General features: G+C 41.5%; 1 protein-coding gene across 23 annotated transcripts in view; it reads left to right on the top strand.

Moving 5' to 3' along the window:
• Window positions 1-16,198, top strand: part of CELF4 (CUGBP Elav-like family member 4) — a 709,135-nt gene that overhangs the window by 383,601 nt on the left and 309,336 nt on the right. For all 23 annotated transcript variants that reach the window (XR_008842577.1, XR_008842576.1, XR_008842579.1 and 20 more), the window contains exon 3: window positions 10,814-10,862. Coding sequence is in view for 18 of the 23 variants with exons in the window: in XM_056514193.1 (XP_056370168.1) it covers window positions 10,814-10,862 (49 nt within the window). In the remaining 5 variants the exon portion in view is untranslated. The remainder of the gene's footprint in view (window positions 1-10,813; window positions 10,863-16,198) is intronic.

Here is a 16,198-nt window from a genome sequence, read left to right as displayed (position 1 = left end):
GAGGGGAAATATTTATCATTCAGGATGGGGGGAAGTCAAGGTGTGGTCAGGGACCAGAAGAGAAGCAGCTTCACATGAATGACAGATCAGAAACCAATCTCTGTGAGTCTCTGACCACATCCCTACACAGTGAAATGAGCTTGCTAGCCTTTGTTGCCTGGAACAGAGAGAGAAAATCACCTTTGTTACCCAGCCAGGGTGTTTGTTTATTTTAAGTACCGAGATCAACTTTGAAGGATGGCATAATTAATCAGCAAGACTCATCAGTCTGGTAATTATGTTACAGATAATTGTCAAAACATAAGACCAGATGATACCAGTTATGCATAGATGGGAGTGAGAGGTAGCTCCTTTTGCACTGCAGGGCCCCATACAGGCTGAAACTGGTACAGACAATTGCACTGAGGGTCTGAAATCTGGAATGGTTGTGGGGTTTTGTTTCAGTGTTTGTGTTTGAGGTTTTTCCAAGCCTTCCATCCTTTTCCCAATTCAAGAAATATTTGAGAATCTATAGATTTTTGGTTTTCCCTTTTTGAAGGCTCTACTAAAATTTGCAAGGTTCCAGCTTGTGCTTATTCACTTACTGATAGAAATTGAGGACTAACTTGTGCATCTGGATGGGTTTAAAATCACAGCCTGTATGCATTTCCTAGCTGTGAAGGGGGGCAGGAGAAAAAGTTATTACTCTAAGTCCCTTCACAGAAGATTTTCTCTAAAAGGGCACTATAAAGATTAAGATAATCTTATTCTTCCTCTGAGTCTTTCCTTGTTTTCTTTTTTGTAAAATTATTTTTTATTTTCTTTTTGCCAGCTCAGGAGCTGCAGCCCTGATCCAGTGCACAGCTAAAGGGGCTTATCATCAGAACAAAGTGTTCACACACCTAATTTGAGGTGTGATTTCATACCAGCTTAGACAAGTAAATGGTGGCATGGCTGCTGAGGGCTCTTCTGCTCAAATGGAACTTGTTTCAGGCTGTCTAGGAGAAAAACTTAAACTTTATTTATTCATTAATAGAACTGAAAAAGAGCACAACCATAATACCTGCATAAGATAGGGGTACACCTTGAGCAGGAAGCTCTAGTGCTTCAGAAATGCCAGAGCTTTCTGCTTGGAATAGTCTAGGTATGGACCTCCTGTGGTTCAGAGCTGAGGTAATGGACTGCTCCATGTTATACTGCAGACAGCAGGTGACTTTAACCTTTGGAAAAAGGGAAATTAGGGTAGGAGGAAGAGAGTGAACACACTAACCTTAAAAGCAGGACCAGTGGTGGGGGAAAAACCCTTTTTGATTCAGGGTGGATCTAGCCCAGTACCAGGGAAAAGCCTGCTTGCAATCTTAACCTGGTGAGAGCCTCTTTCAGCTCTTGGGGAGGCTGTGTTTTAAGTCATGCTCTGAAGCTATCTGCACATTTAGATCAGTGAGAGAGCCTGTATTTCATGGTCCTGGCAGTGGGTGAAAGCAGCTAGTTAATTTACACAGCTTACTCAGTTGTTTGTTAAATGGCAGTGCTGTGGAAAGCATTTCTCCATAGGCAAAGGGGCTGGCTGTGGCTCTTATCTTTGTGGCCAGGCATACAAAGCTACAAGCACAGAAGGTCTAATCTTCTTGGATGGACGGTGGCCAAGGTCTTTTTGCACTCAAAGCACTGAAGTCAATGGAGCTTGGCCTTGCCTAAAGTCTGCAGAGTCAAGCCAAGCAACCATTAGTGGCAAAGGCAACGTTTGGGTCTTGCTTCAGAAGAAGAGATAAAGCCCAGAGAGGGAAGAGCACAGCACGAAAGTTCCAACAGCCAGAGGTCATGGGCTCAGGACAAGGGAGAGATGAGAGCAGATGTTCATCTCCTCGTGAGGGACAAGGGTAATGTCTACAATGCCCTCAGGGATACAACTGTCTCTCTGCCCTGATTGCTGCCCTGCTCGTGTCTGTGCCGAGTGCCCTGGGCTCGGTGTGACCATGGTGTGCCCCACGTGCAGAGAACACCCCAGCTACCCAAGACAGCAGCAGAACAGCACCAAGAGCACCTATGGGACCACTGGGGTGTGAGGTCTGAGGGGAGGCTTTCAGCTGGGAGATGCAGGCAGAGAGAGAGCCACAACCAAAAACACCTTAGCTGCAAAACTGGTCCAGGACCATCAGCACATGTTCTCATCACTCATTCAAATGCAGTGATGCCTCTTACCTGCATTTAGCCATCAGCAGGGTAAGGATACGTGCTTGTTAGTGTAAGACTGTCTTTGCTGTATCCATATGGACTGCCTTCATGTGCTGGGGGAAATGGAGTGCTCATCCTGGAGGAAAGGAGACTCAGGGGAGACCTTGTCACTCTCTAAAACTATCTGGAAGGGGGTCATTGCCAGGTGAAGGTTGATCTCCCAGATAACAAGTGACAGGACACTTGTGAGAGGAAATGGTCTAAGTTATGCTAGGGGAGGTGGAAGTTTGATATTAGGAAACATTTCCTCATCAAAAGGGTGACCAATCATTAGAACAGACTGCTAATCAACCATCACCCCTGGAAAATGGCTAATGAGCCATCATCCCTGGAAGTGTTCAAAAAACATGTAGATGAAGCATTTGGGGGCACAGTTTCGTGGTGGACTTGTCAATGTTGTATTAACAGCTGGACTTGGCAATCCTAGAGGTCTTCTCCAACATTAATGATTCCATCATTCTATGACTATGCTGTTGCTCTGCCTTGAAGGAGTTTGGCATCACAGTGTCTAGGCTGAAAGAGAATGAGGTCTCTTTTTACTCAATACATCTTGGCTAGCAGAGAAAATTAGGGATAGAAAAGAATGATTTTCGGTAGAAGGTGTATGAGCACATTTTAAAATTGGATCTAAATTATCTTGAAATAAACTCAAGAGGGAAATTAGTAGAAAGACAGAGTTATGGGAGACCTTTTCCTTACTGATACTAAAGAAGGAAGGAAAGGACAGCAAAAGACTGACATAGTTTTATATTAGAATTTGATGTGTTTATGAACAGAATTTCACATTGTGGTTGCTCATTGTATCAGCAGGGAATGAGATTAAATGAGTAGTATGTTCATTTAAGAGTTATATCTCTGCTGTCAGGATACAGATAGAAATAGGCTCTTTTATGTAGCTTAGCATGATCAGAGATCCAGTCCTAGGACTCCTCCCATGCTTGAGTGTACTTGCTAAATGTTCAGGGACTTCTCACTCCTGTAAAGGATCTAGGGCTACAGACACATTTTCAAAAGTCACCATCCACAAGACAACCTTCTTTTCCAGGAAAGAAAGGTCAAGTTCAGGAGCCAAGCAAGACTCATGGGTGCAATAAACACCCATCTGGGTGATCAGGGCATCATCTTCTCCCCTTACACTAAGGTACTGTGTGGCAGCACAGCCTAGTGTGTGAAGATAGATCTATTGAATACCATTTTTACAATGTGACTACCCAAAACTTTAGGGTAATCTCCTGCTGTCTCTTTCACATGCACATTTGCATAGGAAATAATATTTAAAAGCTATTAAAAAATTAAAAATTAAACGAAAAAAATAAATAAAGGCAGTCCTGCCTCTCTCATTTTGGAAAAGGAGGCTTTGATCCAAATATCCTCAAATGTGCTGAAGACTGAGCTGTCCCTTTGCCCAGCCCCACTTCATTTAAAACCAGAGACACCAAAAGATTGAACACTACATGCTCAGCTACCCCAGGAACAAACCAAATGATTTGTTGAATTGGGAAGGCTGTAGCTGCCTGTTAACAAACTATGCAAACTTCAAACTCGAGCCCAAACTGTTCTCTGAGTAAGAAGATTAGTATTTGAAGGCACAGGCTTGTGCATGTGAGTGTGAGCTGAACTGGAGCCCCTCTAGGTCCATCTTCACACAGGAGAGAAGGAGAAAGATGAATCAATAGTTAGACAGATGGGTTATAATGTGTTTTATATGATATATAGAAAGTACTCTCAGAGAGCAGGGATGGCCAGTAGCAATCATTCTCAGGGGTAGGCACCAGAGCATTGACTGATTTGGAAAGGTCAGACCCTTCAATGGGCTTTTTTTCGTATTTCACACATTGCCATTTCAGGTCTTCTCATCTGTTTGTGCACATAGCTGTGGCACACATCTCAACAGGTGAAGAGGGTGGCAGAAAGGGATTAAGAGTCCTTTACCAAGATGAGGTTTGGGACAGTCATTTCAGAGGCAATGCATTACTAGTAGACCTGTGTGATTTATTTTGTTTGGTTTTTTAAACAAACTTTCTAAAATAATTCCTCTCCTTACACTTTTGTTAATCCAACATTGTATCAGTTAGGAGTGCCCACAGTAAATGTGGTTAATGTGTAATTACACATCAATCCATGCAAACACAGCACTTTCCTCTATTCTCACAGGGACAGGTTTTTGCTCCATGCATTACAGCTGAAATAGACAAATGCAGGAGTCTACTTGTGCAGCTAACTTGTGGTGAAGAAACCTTGCTGATTCTGTAGCATTTGGAGAAATCTCCCTGAGCTGAGCACCTGAGCCCTGACTTTGTTTTTTTCCTTCAGAGAAGGGAGATTGCTTTGGATTCGTTCTTATGGCTATCTAGTTTAGATCACAGTAATTCAATTATGTCACTCAGAATCAGGCACAGAGTGATTTACTTGAACTTTGCAATTACACATACACAATTCAATTGCAGGTGATTTCCTTGGCTTTTCCAACTTTGACACTGATATACTTAGCATTTCCTTAGGGCCCTCTATCAGGGCAGATTTTGTTCAATGCTTTAAAAATTATGACCCAATCCTACAAACACATTCCTGCCAATACCTTTGCTCACATAAATAGCTGTATTGAATTCAGAGGAATTACTATTGGGCACATGGCAGACTCAAAAAAGACTCATGGCAGACTCCATTGGCAGAAATGGTAAAATGAAATCCCTCTTTCCTCTTCTGGGGAAAGATTTTAAACAGAAAAACCCATCCCACCAAAGAAATAAATAGTAAACCCATTTTCTGAAAATTTCAGAGTGGGTTTTAAACTATTCCTAGCTTCAATTAACATCTGAGCTATGTGATGAGACCATCAAGAACTACTTACTATTTTTAGGGAAGAAGTTGTTCTGGGATAGGATTTCTTTTCCCTGAAGTTAATCAGCAACTACAGAGATGCAGAGTGACCAGTTAACATTTTCTATGACCTGCTAGCGGGTTTCCTTCATTATTATGTCACATATGAGTTTCATCATTATTTAGGGGGCTGATGACTGAACAATACCAAACACAACACAACATCAGTGAGCATGAAGAGTTTTTTATTTGCCATTATACCTGTCCACATAATTCAAGCTTAGAATTTACTGGATATTTGTATGTTTGTTTGTTTGTTTGTTTGTTTGTTTAAAATCAGAATTTAGATACCTTTTTTTTCCTATCAACCACCTTCATAGTACATAATGATATCTTTATCTTCATTATGTAGAAAAAAAAGGTGAGAAAGAGGCAGATGTAATGATGTGTCCAAAATCACTCAGAAACCCAGTAGAGAACTGGAAGAAGGTCTTGCCAGAGATTAGCATCTCTACTTTTTTACACTCTTTGGAAAATTCCAGAAACATGTGCAGCAGAACTCCTTTCATCATGGTTTTTGATACAAACCAAAGCCCTCAATATGTCTTTTTTAAAGACCTCTAAGGATTAAGGAAATATTATTATTATTATCATTATTATTATTATTAATAACAACAACAACAACAACAACAACAACAATAATAATAATAATAATAATAATAATAATAATAATAATAATAATAATAATAATAATAATAATAATAATATTTAGATGATCACCAGTACAGTCCTATAAAACACACAAACTCTGTAATTACCTTTGTCTCCTGAAGTGACATCATCTTTAAGCAGAGAAGATTATTTCCAACATACCTCTCTTCTGCTTGGTCATGATCTTCCTAACTACTAGTGGCTTTAATTCACCTTCAGTAATCTCTTCATCTTTTCCTTTTTTCTTCCTGTCTCAGAGCACATTTTAAGGTATTGAGGATATCTCCATATTTTTGAGGGATTTTTTCCATTTCTTCTTTTTATTTTTTTAATCTCTGTATTTGTCCACTCTCAAGTAGAGTTCTAGATTTACTTATAAACACAAGGTACATTGACGAGCAATGAAAAAGTGGGTGAGACAAGAAGGAAAAATGTAGTAGGAACAGCAAGAGGAAGAAAGATGGAGATAGTGAGAAATCAGCTGTCTCTGCTTCCTACTCTTCTTTCCCAGGTGATCCTTCTACCAGCTCTAAATTAATATCAAAGCCAGAGGGAGCAGAAAAAGGTTGGTGGGGGAAAAGAACGACAACCTCAGGAAAAGAAAAATCATGATGCAGAAAAGTGTCTGTCCCCTGTCTAATTCCTGCAGTGGCCTGTAGCTGATGGTGCTGAGAAAAATACAGCAGCAAGCTCTGACATTTCATTTCTGTGGAGAATTGAAAAAGGGCTTGCTATAATTCATCGCTTCTTGTAACTCAAACCCTTTTTGACAGGGGTACCTGCGCTGTCTTTTAACAGTGGCACCACAGTGGCTGTAATTGGACATGAAAAATGATGTTGTGTTTCTGCTTGCTGGGAGAACTGGGGTGGGGGTAGGTGGGGCAGTGGCAATTTGGTGTGAGATGGTGACATCTGGCATAATTTGGATGGGTTGGGTTTTGGCAAAAAAATGGAAGGACAACCCAAAATGAAGGGTATGAAGCGTAGCAAGTAAGATCACCTTGCTTAAGGTTTGCAAAGGTGATAGTAAAGGTGGTATTCAGCAGAGATGAACATACCAAGAATCACAGGAAAATGAGAAGTGTGATGCATATGAAGATCTAGCTCCACCATCAACACAAATATTTATGGTATTTGTGGGAAAGGAACACACAACCCCTCTTGCTGAAATTGCACTCATAGCTGCAGTGGTACTTCTTCCCAGTCCAGATGGGCAACCTGGGCCACAGGCTTTTCCTGACTTCACACTGGGAACAGCCACTCTCTTGCCACCTCTTTGAAAACTATGCCTATGTATGTAACCAGAGATCCAAATTAAATCATTTGGCTCTTGCCTAAATCTCCGGGCCTCAGTGGTCCTCAGCACATCTTTGATACAAAATTGTTGTTCAGCAAAGCACTTCAAAGTAAATTTTTGGCCAAATGGGACTCTGAATCATGAATGAGGGTAAACATTTTCCTGATTTATAATGGTTTTATAACTATAGAGCATTCTGGTACCATAAAGTCAGACATCTCCATATTATGGAAAGAATAAAAAATTTTAGTCAGGTCTTAAAGGATGGTATGGACTTTAAAGAGGAGATAAATGCTTTTGGGACTAGCAAATGGTGAAACAATTTACTCCTTTCTCAGTGGCACCACAACAGGGATAGCACAGAACTAGGAAGCATGATCATTTTTCAAATGAGAGCACAAAGAGCACCCATGAGCAGAGGAAAGAAGGACCACTGAAATGACAGGAGTGTAGCACATCCTAGAGGAAAGCCTAACAGAGTGCCCTCACTCCATCTACCAGTTCAGTTGTTGGGTTATCCTGCCCTAGGTCTTTTCCCATATAGCCAAATCTCTTTTGAAGCCTTCTAGTGACAGGGTTCAATAACACTTTACAGCCACATCTGTAATTCCACAGATCTCAGGTGGATTTCCTGATTATATTAATCAGATTTGCTGTCTGGCAAATATTCTTTCTCCTGTCACACTCTCAGGATCCGCCAAGACAGGACAGATATTAAAGATGTCCATATCAGTATTTCCCCAAACACTCTTCAGAGGGCTGCATTTTGGAGTGTAAACTTTGGTTTCATTCCACTTAATTTATGGCCATTTCCAGATAAAGAACAAGCAGGGAACTTGAATATCTGGATTCCTTTCTCCCCAAGCAGGCATTACCCCAGACAGAGGAAGTTGCATTGTTCTGCCATTTTATTTCCCCATTTAGCCCTTTCCTGGCCCCTATGACAGATCCTTGCTCCCAGAGTGTCTATGTAAAAAAAAAAAAAGAAAATTCCATAGACGGAGAAAGGAAACTTAATTATTTTCCTCTCAGTGTTTCTGCCTATAATTGGTGTCTTTCATGTCAAGATGATCTCAATTTGTATTATGGGCTCTGTTCAGGCAGCACTTTCTCTTTGGTCTATAAAGAAATTGTCAAGTGTATAAATCATAGTGTACATTAAATTACAGTAGCCTTTTACTTATTAATTTCCCCAGTTTTTTCTTCCTCTCTTGGATACTCATTCCCTCACTCTTTTTTTTTAACTTTCTTCGGGATTGGCTTCTTCTTCTCACCCCTCAATCTCAGAAAAAAAAACAACAAAAACACAGAACCAAACCAAACCGAAACAACAGACCAAGTCCAAACAAATATTTACCTCCTTTTTGCCAAAGGGTTTGATATTGTCCTCTGCCTCGTGCAAACTGACTTTATTCAACTCAAAAAGAAGGATGAAGTCTATCTAGTCTTTCTCAAGGCTGGATCGAAAGGTTACTTGAGTTCATTGCAAATTCTCATGGACTTTAGCATGGTTCAGATCAGCACCCATGTGGGTACTACATTTATGGGATGCTCTGTATCTCAAAGCTGCGCCCATTTGGACTCCAGACTTTGCCTGTCAAGTCTGTGTGCCGCACACCCCATAAATTCCTGGCTACTGTGACTATTTCTCTTTCTGACTGCTTGGGATAGGCTCTTGCTGTCTTGGGATGAGAAACAAGGACCTCTGACCCCCCCTCCCCTGACCACAGAAGTTGGATTAGCCACAGGGTCCACATTAGGAACCCATAATTTGTAATAAGGGTGCAAGTTCTAAAAGTAATCAGGTCTTGTTGGTTATGTGGATGTCAACACCAACCTGCTGCAAACACAAGCAGCCAGAGGCTGAGCAGCTGAGGGAAGCAGCTGAGTAATTCAGCTTCATTGTCCTGCATGTGAGAAGTGAGATGGGGTTCATCTCAGCTAAGTCTAAATGCAAAGACACCTCCATGACCAGCAGAGGAGCAGGCACTGCAAAAGACCATGCACTGTTTATGTCTCAAACATCAAGCTTAAGAATGGCTTGAAGTTTCCCTTCCTATGCATTTGGAGTTCTGTGACATAGAGTACTCTCCTCACCTGTGTGATGTCAGATCTTTGGATGTGTGCAACAACCAGCTGCTCACACGTGGGTGGGAAGGAGACCTGGGCAGGATATCTGCCCTGCTGCTGCTGGCTCATGTATCACCTCTGCCTGCCAATATCTTGTGGTACCTATGTGAGCAACAGCTCTTTGCAGTGGCAGAAGCAAGGGCTGATACAAGGCTTAATTATTACCAGATTCTTTGTTGGTTTTAGCACTTCAGCTGATCCTTCTCTTCCAGAGTGTGAGTCTAACTGTAGTCGGTTTATGGATAAGTACATTTTCCTCTAGAGACAACAAAACAGCAGGATCTGCTAGGCTCTTCATCATCCTAACCTACTTGTCCGCCAGCTTGGTAACTTGTTATTGCTAAAAATGTGTGCAGAGCAATTAGAATAAATCTAAGTTATTATGAAGAACTTTAAAAAAAAAAAAAAAATAGGGAAAAATAAAACCAATAGTCTTGCTGCCCAACTGTGATTAGCCACAAATAAGGGATGGTTATTATTCCCTGAAGGCATCCTGTGACATTCATCAGCCAATTTGTGGTCTGGCTTTACTGTGAAGACAGATGTTAGGAGATTCCTATTGCCTTCTGACCTTGTGCTCCTTGTGATGCTTGTTTGAACTTGTACTTTCTTTATTGGTAGACAAATCAAAAAGATACTTTCATTCTTCTCAGATGTGGTCATACATAGAAAGATATTTTGAGCAGTCCATCTACAGGGTATTGATTGCTTTGTGTGACAAGGAGTATGAGGCAGGGAAGGGCTTTCAGATTAAATTCTTAGCTGGTTCTGATCCAATCTGCATCTCTGGCTATTGACAGGAGGGGTATACCCTTATCCCTGTTCTTCAGGCACCCACTTCATGTTAGGCACTGCCAGTGAAGAACATTGTGAGCATTTGTTGCCCTCTCTCCAGGGACTGAGCAGCTCTGGGGATAGTGATGATCCCTAATGATTTTGTTGAGTGAGAGAGGGATAATTTGAATAACAGAAAACCTATTCACAGCACAGTGGCAAGGTTTTTAAACTTACTTATATTGTGATATGAGAAAGGAAAAAGTATATCTAAAAAAGCAATAGAAGGAACATCTGGTCCTCTACTCCCAGAAAATGCTAAGTATCCAACACTCCTGCAGCATGTGGAAAAATTAGGTCCAAATCCCTCTCCCCAGGTTTGAAATGGAGGCTCCTATGTTACACATGACTATCCTACTGAGCCAACAGTAGAAGTGGAATTAGCTTTTCAATTTCCTTTTCATCATGCCAATCTCAAGAAATTTTTGCAATTTAAGTTTCACTGACCCTGATGTTCTGACAAAGCATTTTTGCTCTCATGCACCAGTGTTTCCAGAGGAAACTATTAGAAATTTTAAAAGTTGCATTTAAAATTTCATGACCTGTGTGAAATGAGTCAGATCCCTCTCCCAGTGTGATTCAACAAAGCCACTGTCAGGTAAGAGGAGTGACACTGATTTATTTGCCTCAGACCAAGCCACAGCCTGCACTCCACGGTTAGTTCTTTGTTTACTAATTGCTTTTTTCCCCCTTGTGGAGTAAATCCTGGTGCTAATTATGATGCGCAGTAAAGAAGCAAAGCAAGGCTCTGTGTATGAATGCCTGAGTCCTCCATTAATTACGTGTCTGTCTTTGTTCTTCTTGCAGATGAACAGACCGATCCAGGTGAAGCCAGCGGACAGCGAAAGCCGAGGAGGTAGTTGACTGCATTGCTTTCAGCCACAGTGCTAAATATAATTGTTATCTCTGGCTTCTCTCAGGCAATGTGCTGATCAATTAGTAACGTAATCACTGCCAAAGAAATTCCCTCCACAGCAAAGATTCTCTTTATTAAATCTCCTTTACTTCGTCTCACTTTCCTCATATTCAATTATTATTTGATTTTAAAAGGCAGGCAGGTGCCAGCGATTGCCTGAGAAACAAATAACTGCCTCGTTAAGAAGTGAAGCATCAGGCACTGACTTAACAAAGTTTAACAGCAGTGGACAGCAATGGGGGTTTTTTCAGACCTATGTCAGGCTGAGCTGTAGAGGTGTTTAATTTGGTTAGGATAAAGCAGGTATTTCATAGTTTTTCTAGCCATGTTGTTTCTGCTTGCACCGAAGCAACTCTACTTCTGGAAAAAGCAAATTCTGAGCTGGCAGAGTTTTCTACACCTGTATCAGCTTATCTGGATAAACCTGTTGTGCAAACTGAAGACTTCTCTCAGACCCAGGGAGTTATTCAGGATTTGCACGGGAGTAGCTGAAATCAGGAGCTGGCATTTTGCTTTTCCATTCTGCACAGTGGATTTGGAAGGCTTTGTTAAGTGATTGTTCAATAGATCACCAGTGATGAGGTGCTTCCTGTAAAAGGTTTTTTACCTGAACTGATGTGGTGATACTTCACCACACTCTTCTAATAGGAGCCTGTTTGTCAGATCAAACACACAGATCACTGAGAGAGTGTGAGATGGTCTGTTATGCTGGATAAATTACCATCCTGCTATTTTTTTTCTTGTATCTGTACATTTTTATATATACACACACACGCATATATATAATGACATGTTCTCTTCCTCTCTATTCCTATCTCTTTGGGGAAAGAATAGAGAGCCTTTTCCTCATCTTTTCAGTAAAAACCTCTAGTGCTATGTATCAGATAAATGTGGGAGTAGATATTGTCATTTGGTAATGATGTGGCTCTTAGATGTCTGAAAACTTTTCGATTTCCACCATAAATATAAACTCTTCTTCATTTGTGGGATGACTATCTTTGTGCTGGCATTAGTGGAAATCTCCGGCAACAACTACTTAAAAGGAGGAAAATGCCTGACAGACAAAAGGCACCATGTTCTCTCTCTTTTCATTTGAAAGCTGTGGATTTCAGGGACTTTGGCTGCGTCAGTGTGAGGCTGAAACTCTCCAGTGACTCAAGTCATTGGAAGACTTTGTACATAGCTTGTAGTTAAAGGGCTGGTGTTACAGGCTGGTGGAAACACAGGTTGAGAGAGGCTCTGCAAGGAAAGGCTGTGGTGCCATGTAATTGCAGAACAGAACTGAGTGCTGGAAAAACACCAGAAATCTCAGGGATAAATATTGCACTTCAGAGCCCCTCTAAAGAAAATTTGGAGGAATTAGGTTAATACTGGGCAGAAAGTATCTGATGGGCTCTGGCAAGTTCTAAGTTCTGTATGCAAAGGCCAAGGCACATTTCTGACTTGCAACAAAGACATGTCACATCCTACAGCACTGTCCAGTGGTTTTTAATAGAACCAGGCCAATTTCCTCCCCTTTCCCTCCCTGTCTGATGATCTGGCTCTGTGTCTGGGTAGGATTGGGTAAGCCATGGGCAGTTCTCAATGCCAATCTCCTAAGGGAAAACGGAAAGGCTCAGCTGCCTGGGCAAATGAGGGGACATTATGCACATTCCAGTGGAGTTCGTGCCGACAGCGAGAGTGAAGGGAGGGCCTTTTGTCCATTTAATTAGACATACCAAAAAATAATAATTAGGCTGGCCAATTTGCTTAGTGCGCCTACAGGGTATGTAGCTCCCAATCTTTCTTTTTTTTTTTTTTTAATGCAAATCAGTAATAGAGAACACATTCCTGGCTTTCTGGGAAGGGTTTTCAAACTCCTTTGCTAAGAGCAGCTGTTTTCAGGAGCAGTGGTTTGAACTGCAAAGGGCTCCAGCAGCAGCTTGATTCCACATTATCACACTCATGGTCCCCTCCCCATTGTATTTTAGCTAATTATCTCCCCAGCTCTCACAAACCTCATCTTTTCCCATCCAGCCTGCTCCCATATTTCTTCTGTCAGTGGTGATCATGATGCAGAGGCCAAGCGGGTGCTCTCATCATCGGTGTGAAAGACACGTTGTCCTAATTCCCCACTGACAAGCTGCTCCTGGGCTGGTGGTGCTTCAGGACAGCATGACTCAAGGGCAGCTGTGGGAGAAAAGAACAATTGGCACCCAAGGGAGGCATTGTGTGAAAACTTACGTTCTTCAAGAGCCCACCGGTTAAAGCAGCGCAGCAAACAGAATGCTAAAAAGGAGACCATGTGTCTTAGGAGCACATCACAAGGCTTCATTAGGGTTGAAAGATAAAGGTCAGCCTAAACAACAAAGAAACTTAAGTTGTAGCTTATTATACCCTGTATGGGTATTAGGATAGGACATGGGGGAAGAGGAGGGGCTTGGAAGATGAAGCAGCTCTTCCACACAGCACAAGTTTTTGGTCTTGCCAAAGTCTACGCTCTGGATTATGGGAAATACTCATCCTGGATTTAGGGGAATTCTGGAGCCAGGCCACAGTGTTAATGAAAAAATGCAATGTTCTCTGAAACTGCAGTTTGCAAGGAGGTTTTTATGGAAAAAGGTGAGCAGCACTCTTGAGGAAGTGAGATTGTGTTTTCTTTGGGGACAAATACTTACTTTTTGATGAAACCTGAATTTTGAATTTTTCAGCAAATTCTTTCACAAGTAAAAGGTGATGAGAGTCACAAATTTATTTTCTCCTTCAACCAAATTCAGCTCAGCTTTTCTTGCTCTTCTGGAGTCTAGATCTTTTCTCTGTTTAACCATCCCTGTGTCCTAATTCTCAGTTTAACTGAAAGTGAGTGTTAGCATTTTGTGTGTATGAGATAGAATTTAGACCATCTAAGTTTGGGAAAGTGTTCAATACAGTGTTTGGCAAAAATTACAATCAACCCACCACAATGGATATGCTGAGTGCTCCTTAATAGTTTTTCTGGGTTTATTATTTTGTTTGTTAATCTCCGTATTGTATTATGAGCAAGAAGAAGCGTGAAAACCTTTTAAGCAAAAATTGGCATTATTCACATTTGCCTAATCCCATGGGAAATAGAAGTGAATGTGTCCTCAATATATTTCTCTAGGGAAATAGTCTAAATTACTGGGGAAAATTTGGATTTTACATTCCCACCTGTTTGTGCATGTATGTGCATAGTCAAGATAAAAAATGTTCTATAGGGGTACTCCTTCCACAAAATGCTCCATGAAACTTCAAATACCTGATCAGAAGGTCAGAGTTCTTTGAGATTTTATAGAAACTTTAACACTAGCGCAATTGATAGAATATGATAGAAGAGAACAAGTACATATTTTGTTCTGAAAATTCAGATTGTGAGTCTAGCTCTATTAAGGATATCTTATAAACTCTCCTTCTCCTTTGTTTTGGCCAAATTTTATCTTGACTATATGTAAACTACTTTGATAGAGGTTAGTTAGTCCAATACAGTTTTAGGGATGGAAGTTACAGCTCCACATTGAAATTTTGAACATAAAAACCCAACTAAACTGTTAGAACTTGCTATTATTTTCATCTTGTTGGAGGTGGTTTTCCTCGGTTCCTTGTCTGATATTAAGCTCTAAAAATAGCCTGCAGATATCTATCATTAAAGTTTCTCAAACTTGGGAGAATGATCTCAAGTCTGTTTTGTGGTTTGGGGCAAAAGTTTGGAGCTATTTCTTGTTTCATCCACAATATCTCCAGCTCTCACTAGGCAGCTCTCACTGCAGCTGGCAGGGTTAACCTGTGATAAAGGCAGCCCCGAGGTCCCACTACGTTGTGCAGGCAGTAACATTTTTTAAAAGGAAAGGACCCTCCTGCTGCTCCAGTTGCAGTTAGTGATGCTCAGATGCTCCACTGCTCCCTCATTCCTCTCAAAGGACAGAGGAAGGTCCGTGAAGGAAAGCATGCAAAGATGCACACGGTGTGCTGCCCTGGCTCAGTGTAAATGTCACTACCAAAATGTGCTTCACGGTGGTTTTGGGGTCCTCCAGCCTTTTGTGGAAGAAAAACAGAAGGCTCCTGGGCTAAAGAAAAGAAAAGTAGAAAATGGTTTAGAGTTGAAAGGGCGTAGTGTCCTGCAGAGAGGGTGTTAAGAGGTTTACAGGAGAGGCTGTGGTGCATTGTATTGCAGTGTTTTCTGCATGGGAGAGATCTGCTAAAGTTTCTGCCTGCTTTCAGACAGATTATCTTTTCTGCATGTTTGAGGGAGGAATGTGCAGGGTCATTTTTTTGCAATTTGGCAGCTGGAAGGCTTGGACTTGGTATTTCAACTAACTTGCAGCATTTCTCTACCTGTTACTTGATGTGCAGGGTCTGAAACTATCTGTTCTGTAAGGTTTTATTCCAGATTCAGACCAAAATGTTCAAGAACTGAATTGGAGTTCATAGCAAAACAGTGTTCATTGCTCATGCACAATGTTCTGCTTCTTTTTATACCCTTCCATCAGTTTAGTAGTGACAATGGGGTCAGAATGGCCTCTCCACATTTTCTCAAATTTTCATATGGGACAAAAGCCTGGATCTAATTCTTACTTCATGGAGGGGTTTCCAACTTGCTTGCTCTCTGCTCTCTGCAGGTTGCAGGGTAATCTGTCCTAGGTCCCAGTAAATATTTGTTAGTTGGTGGTTTTCCTTTTAACCAGTCAGAATTAGACAGCTTGTGCAAATGGCTGAAACCTCTCAGGAAGCTTCCCATCCAGGTACCAGCCACATCTAGACCTGTTTAGGTGCTGCAGTCAAGCAAGACTGGTTGCCTTCAGCTTAGTTTGGCTTTACACTGGTATAACAGTCCCACATGGAATGATTTCCCTCTTCCTCAGGAGCTCTTTGTAAAAAATAAGGTGGTTGCTCAGATCTTTAGACTGGAAAAGTCTGAAGAAGACATTTAAGGATAAGAAAGGAGAGGGCAGTCTTGACAGAGCTCAGCACTTTCTCTTCTGCCCTGCTGTTTGGGCTGTGCCAGTGTGCAAGAAGTCCTGCAGTCTGGGGCTCTGCATCTGCCAGAGTTGCACCTTTGCAGCTCTTATCTCTTCCTTAGCTCTGACCCACATGTGTTGCCTGTGACAACAAGCTCTTTGGAGGACATTTCACTAGCTGTTTCCAACCTTTTACCTTAAAAACACTTCCCACCCAAGAGGCTGAAGAGCAGCCAGAGGGAATATTCTCTTCCAAGGTGGTAGTCCATCCAATTTACCTTCATGTGGCCTGCCATACCTTTCTCCTCAACTGCTCATCTTTTT

This window comes from Oenanthe melanoleuca, chromosome Z, assembly GCF_029582105.1.
Source record: "Oenanthe melanoleuca isolate GR-GAL-2019-014 chromosome Z, OMel1.0, whole genome shotgun sequence".
Taxonomy (NCBI): domain Eukaryota; kingdom Metazoa; phylum Chordata; class Aves; order Passeriformes; family Muscicapidae; genus Oenanthe; species Oenanthe melanoleuca.
This window is presented reverse-complemented; position numbering and strand designations above follow the sequence as displayed.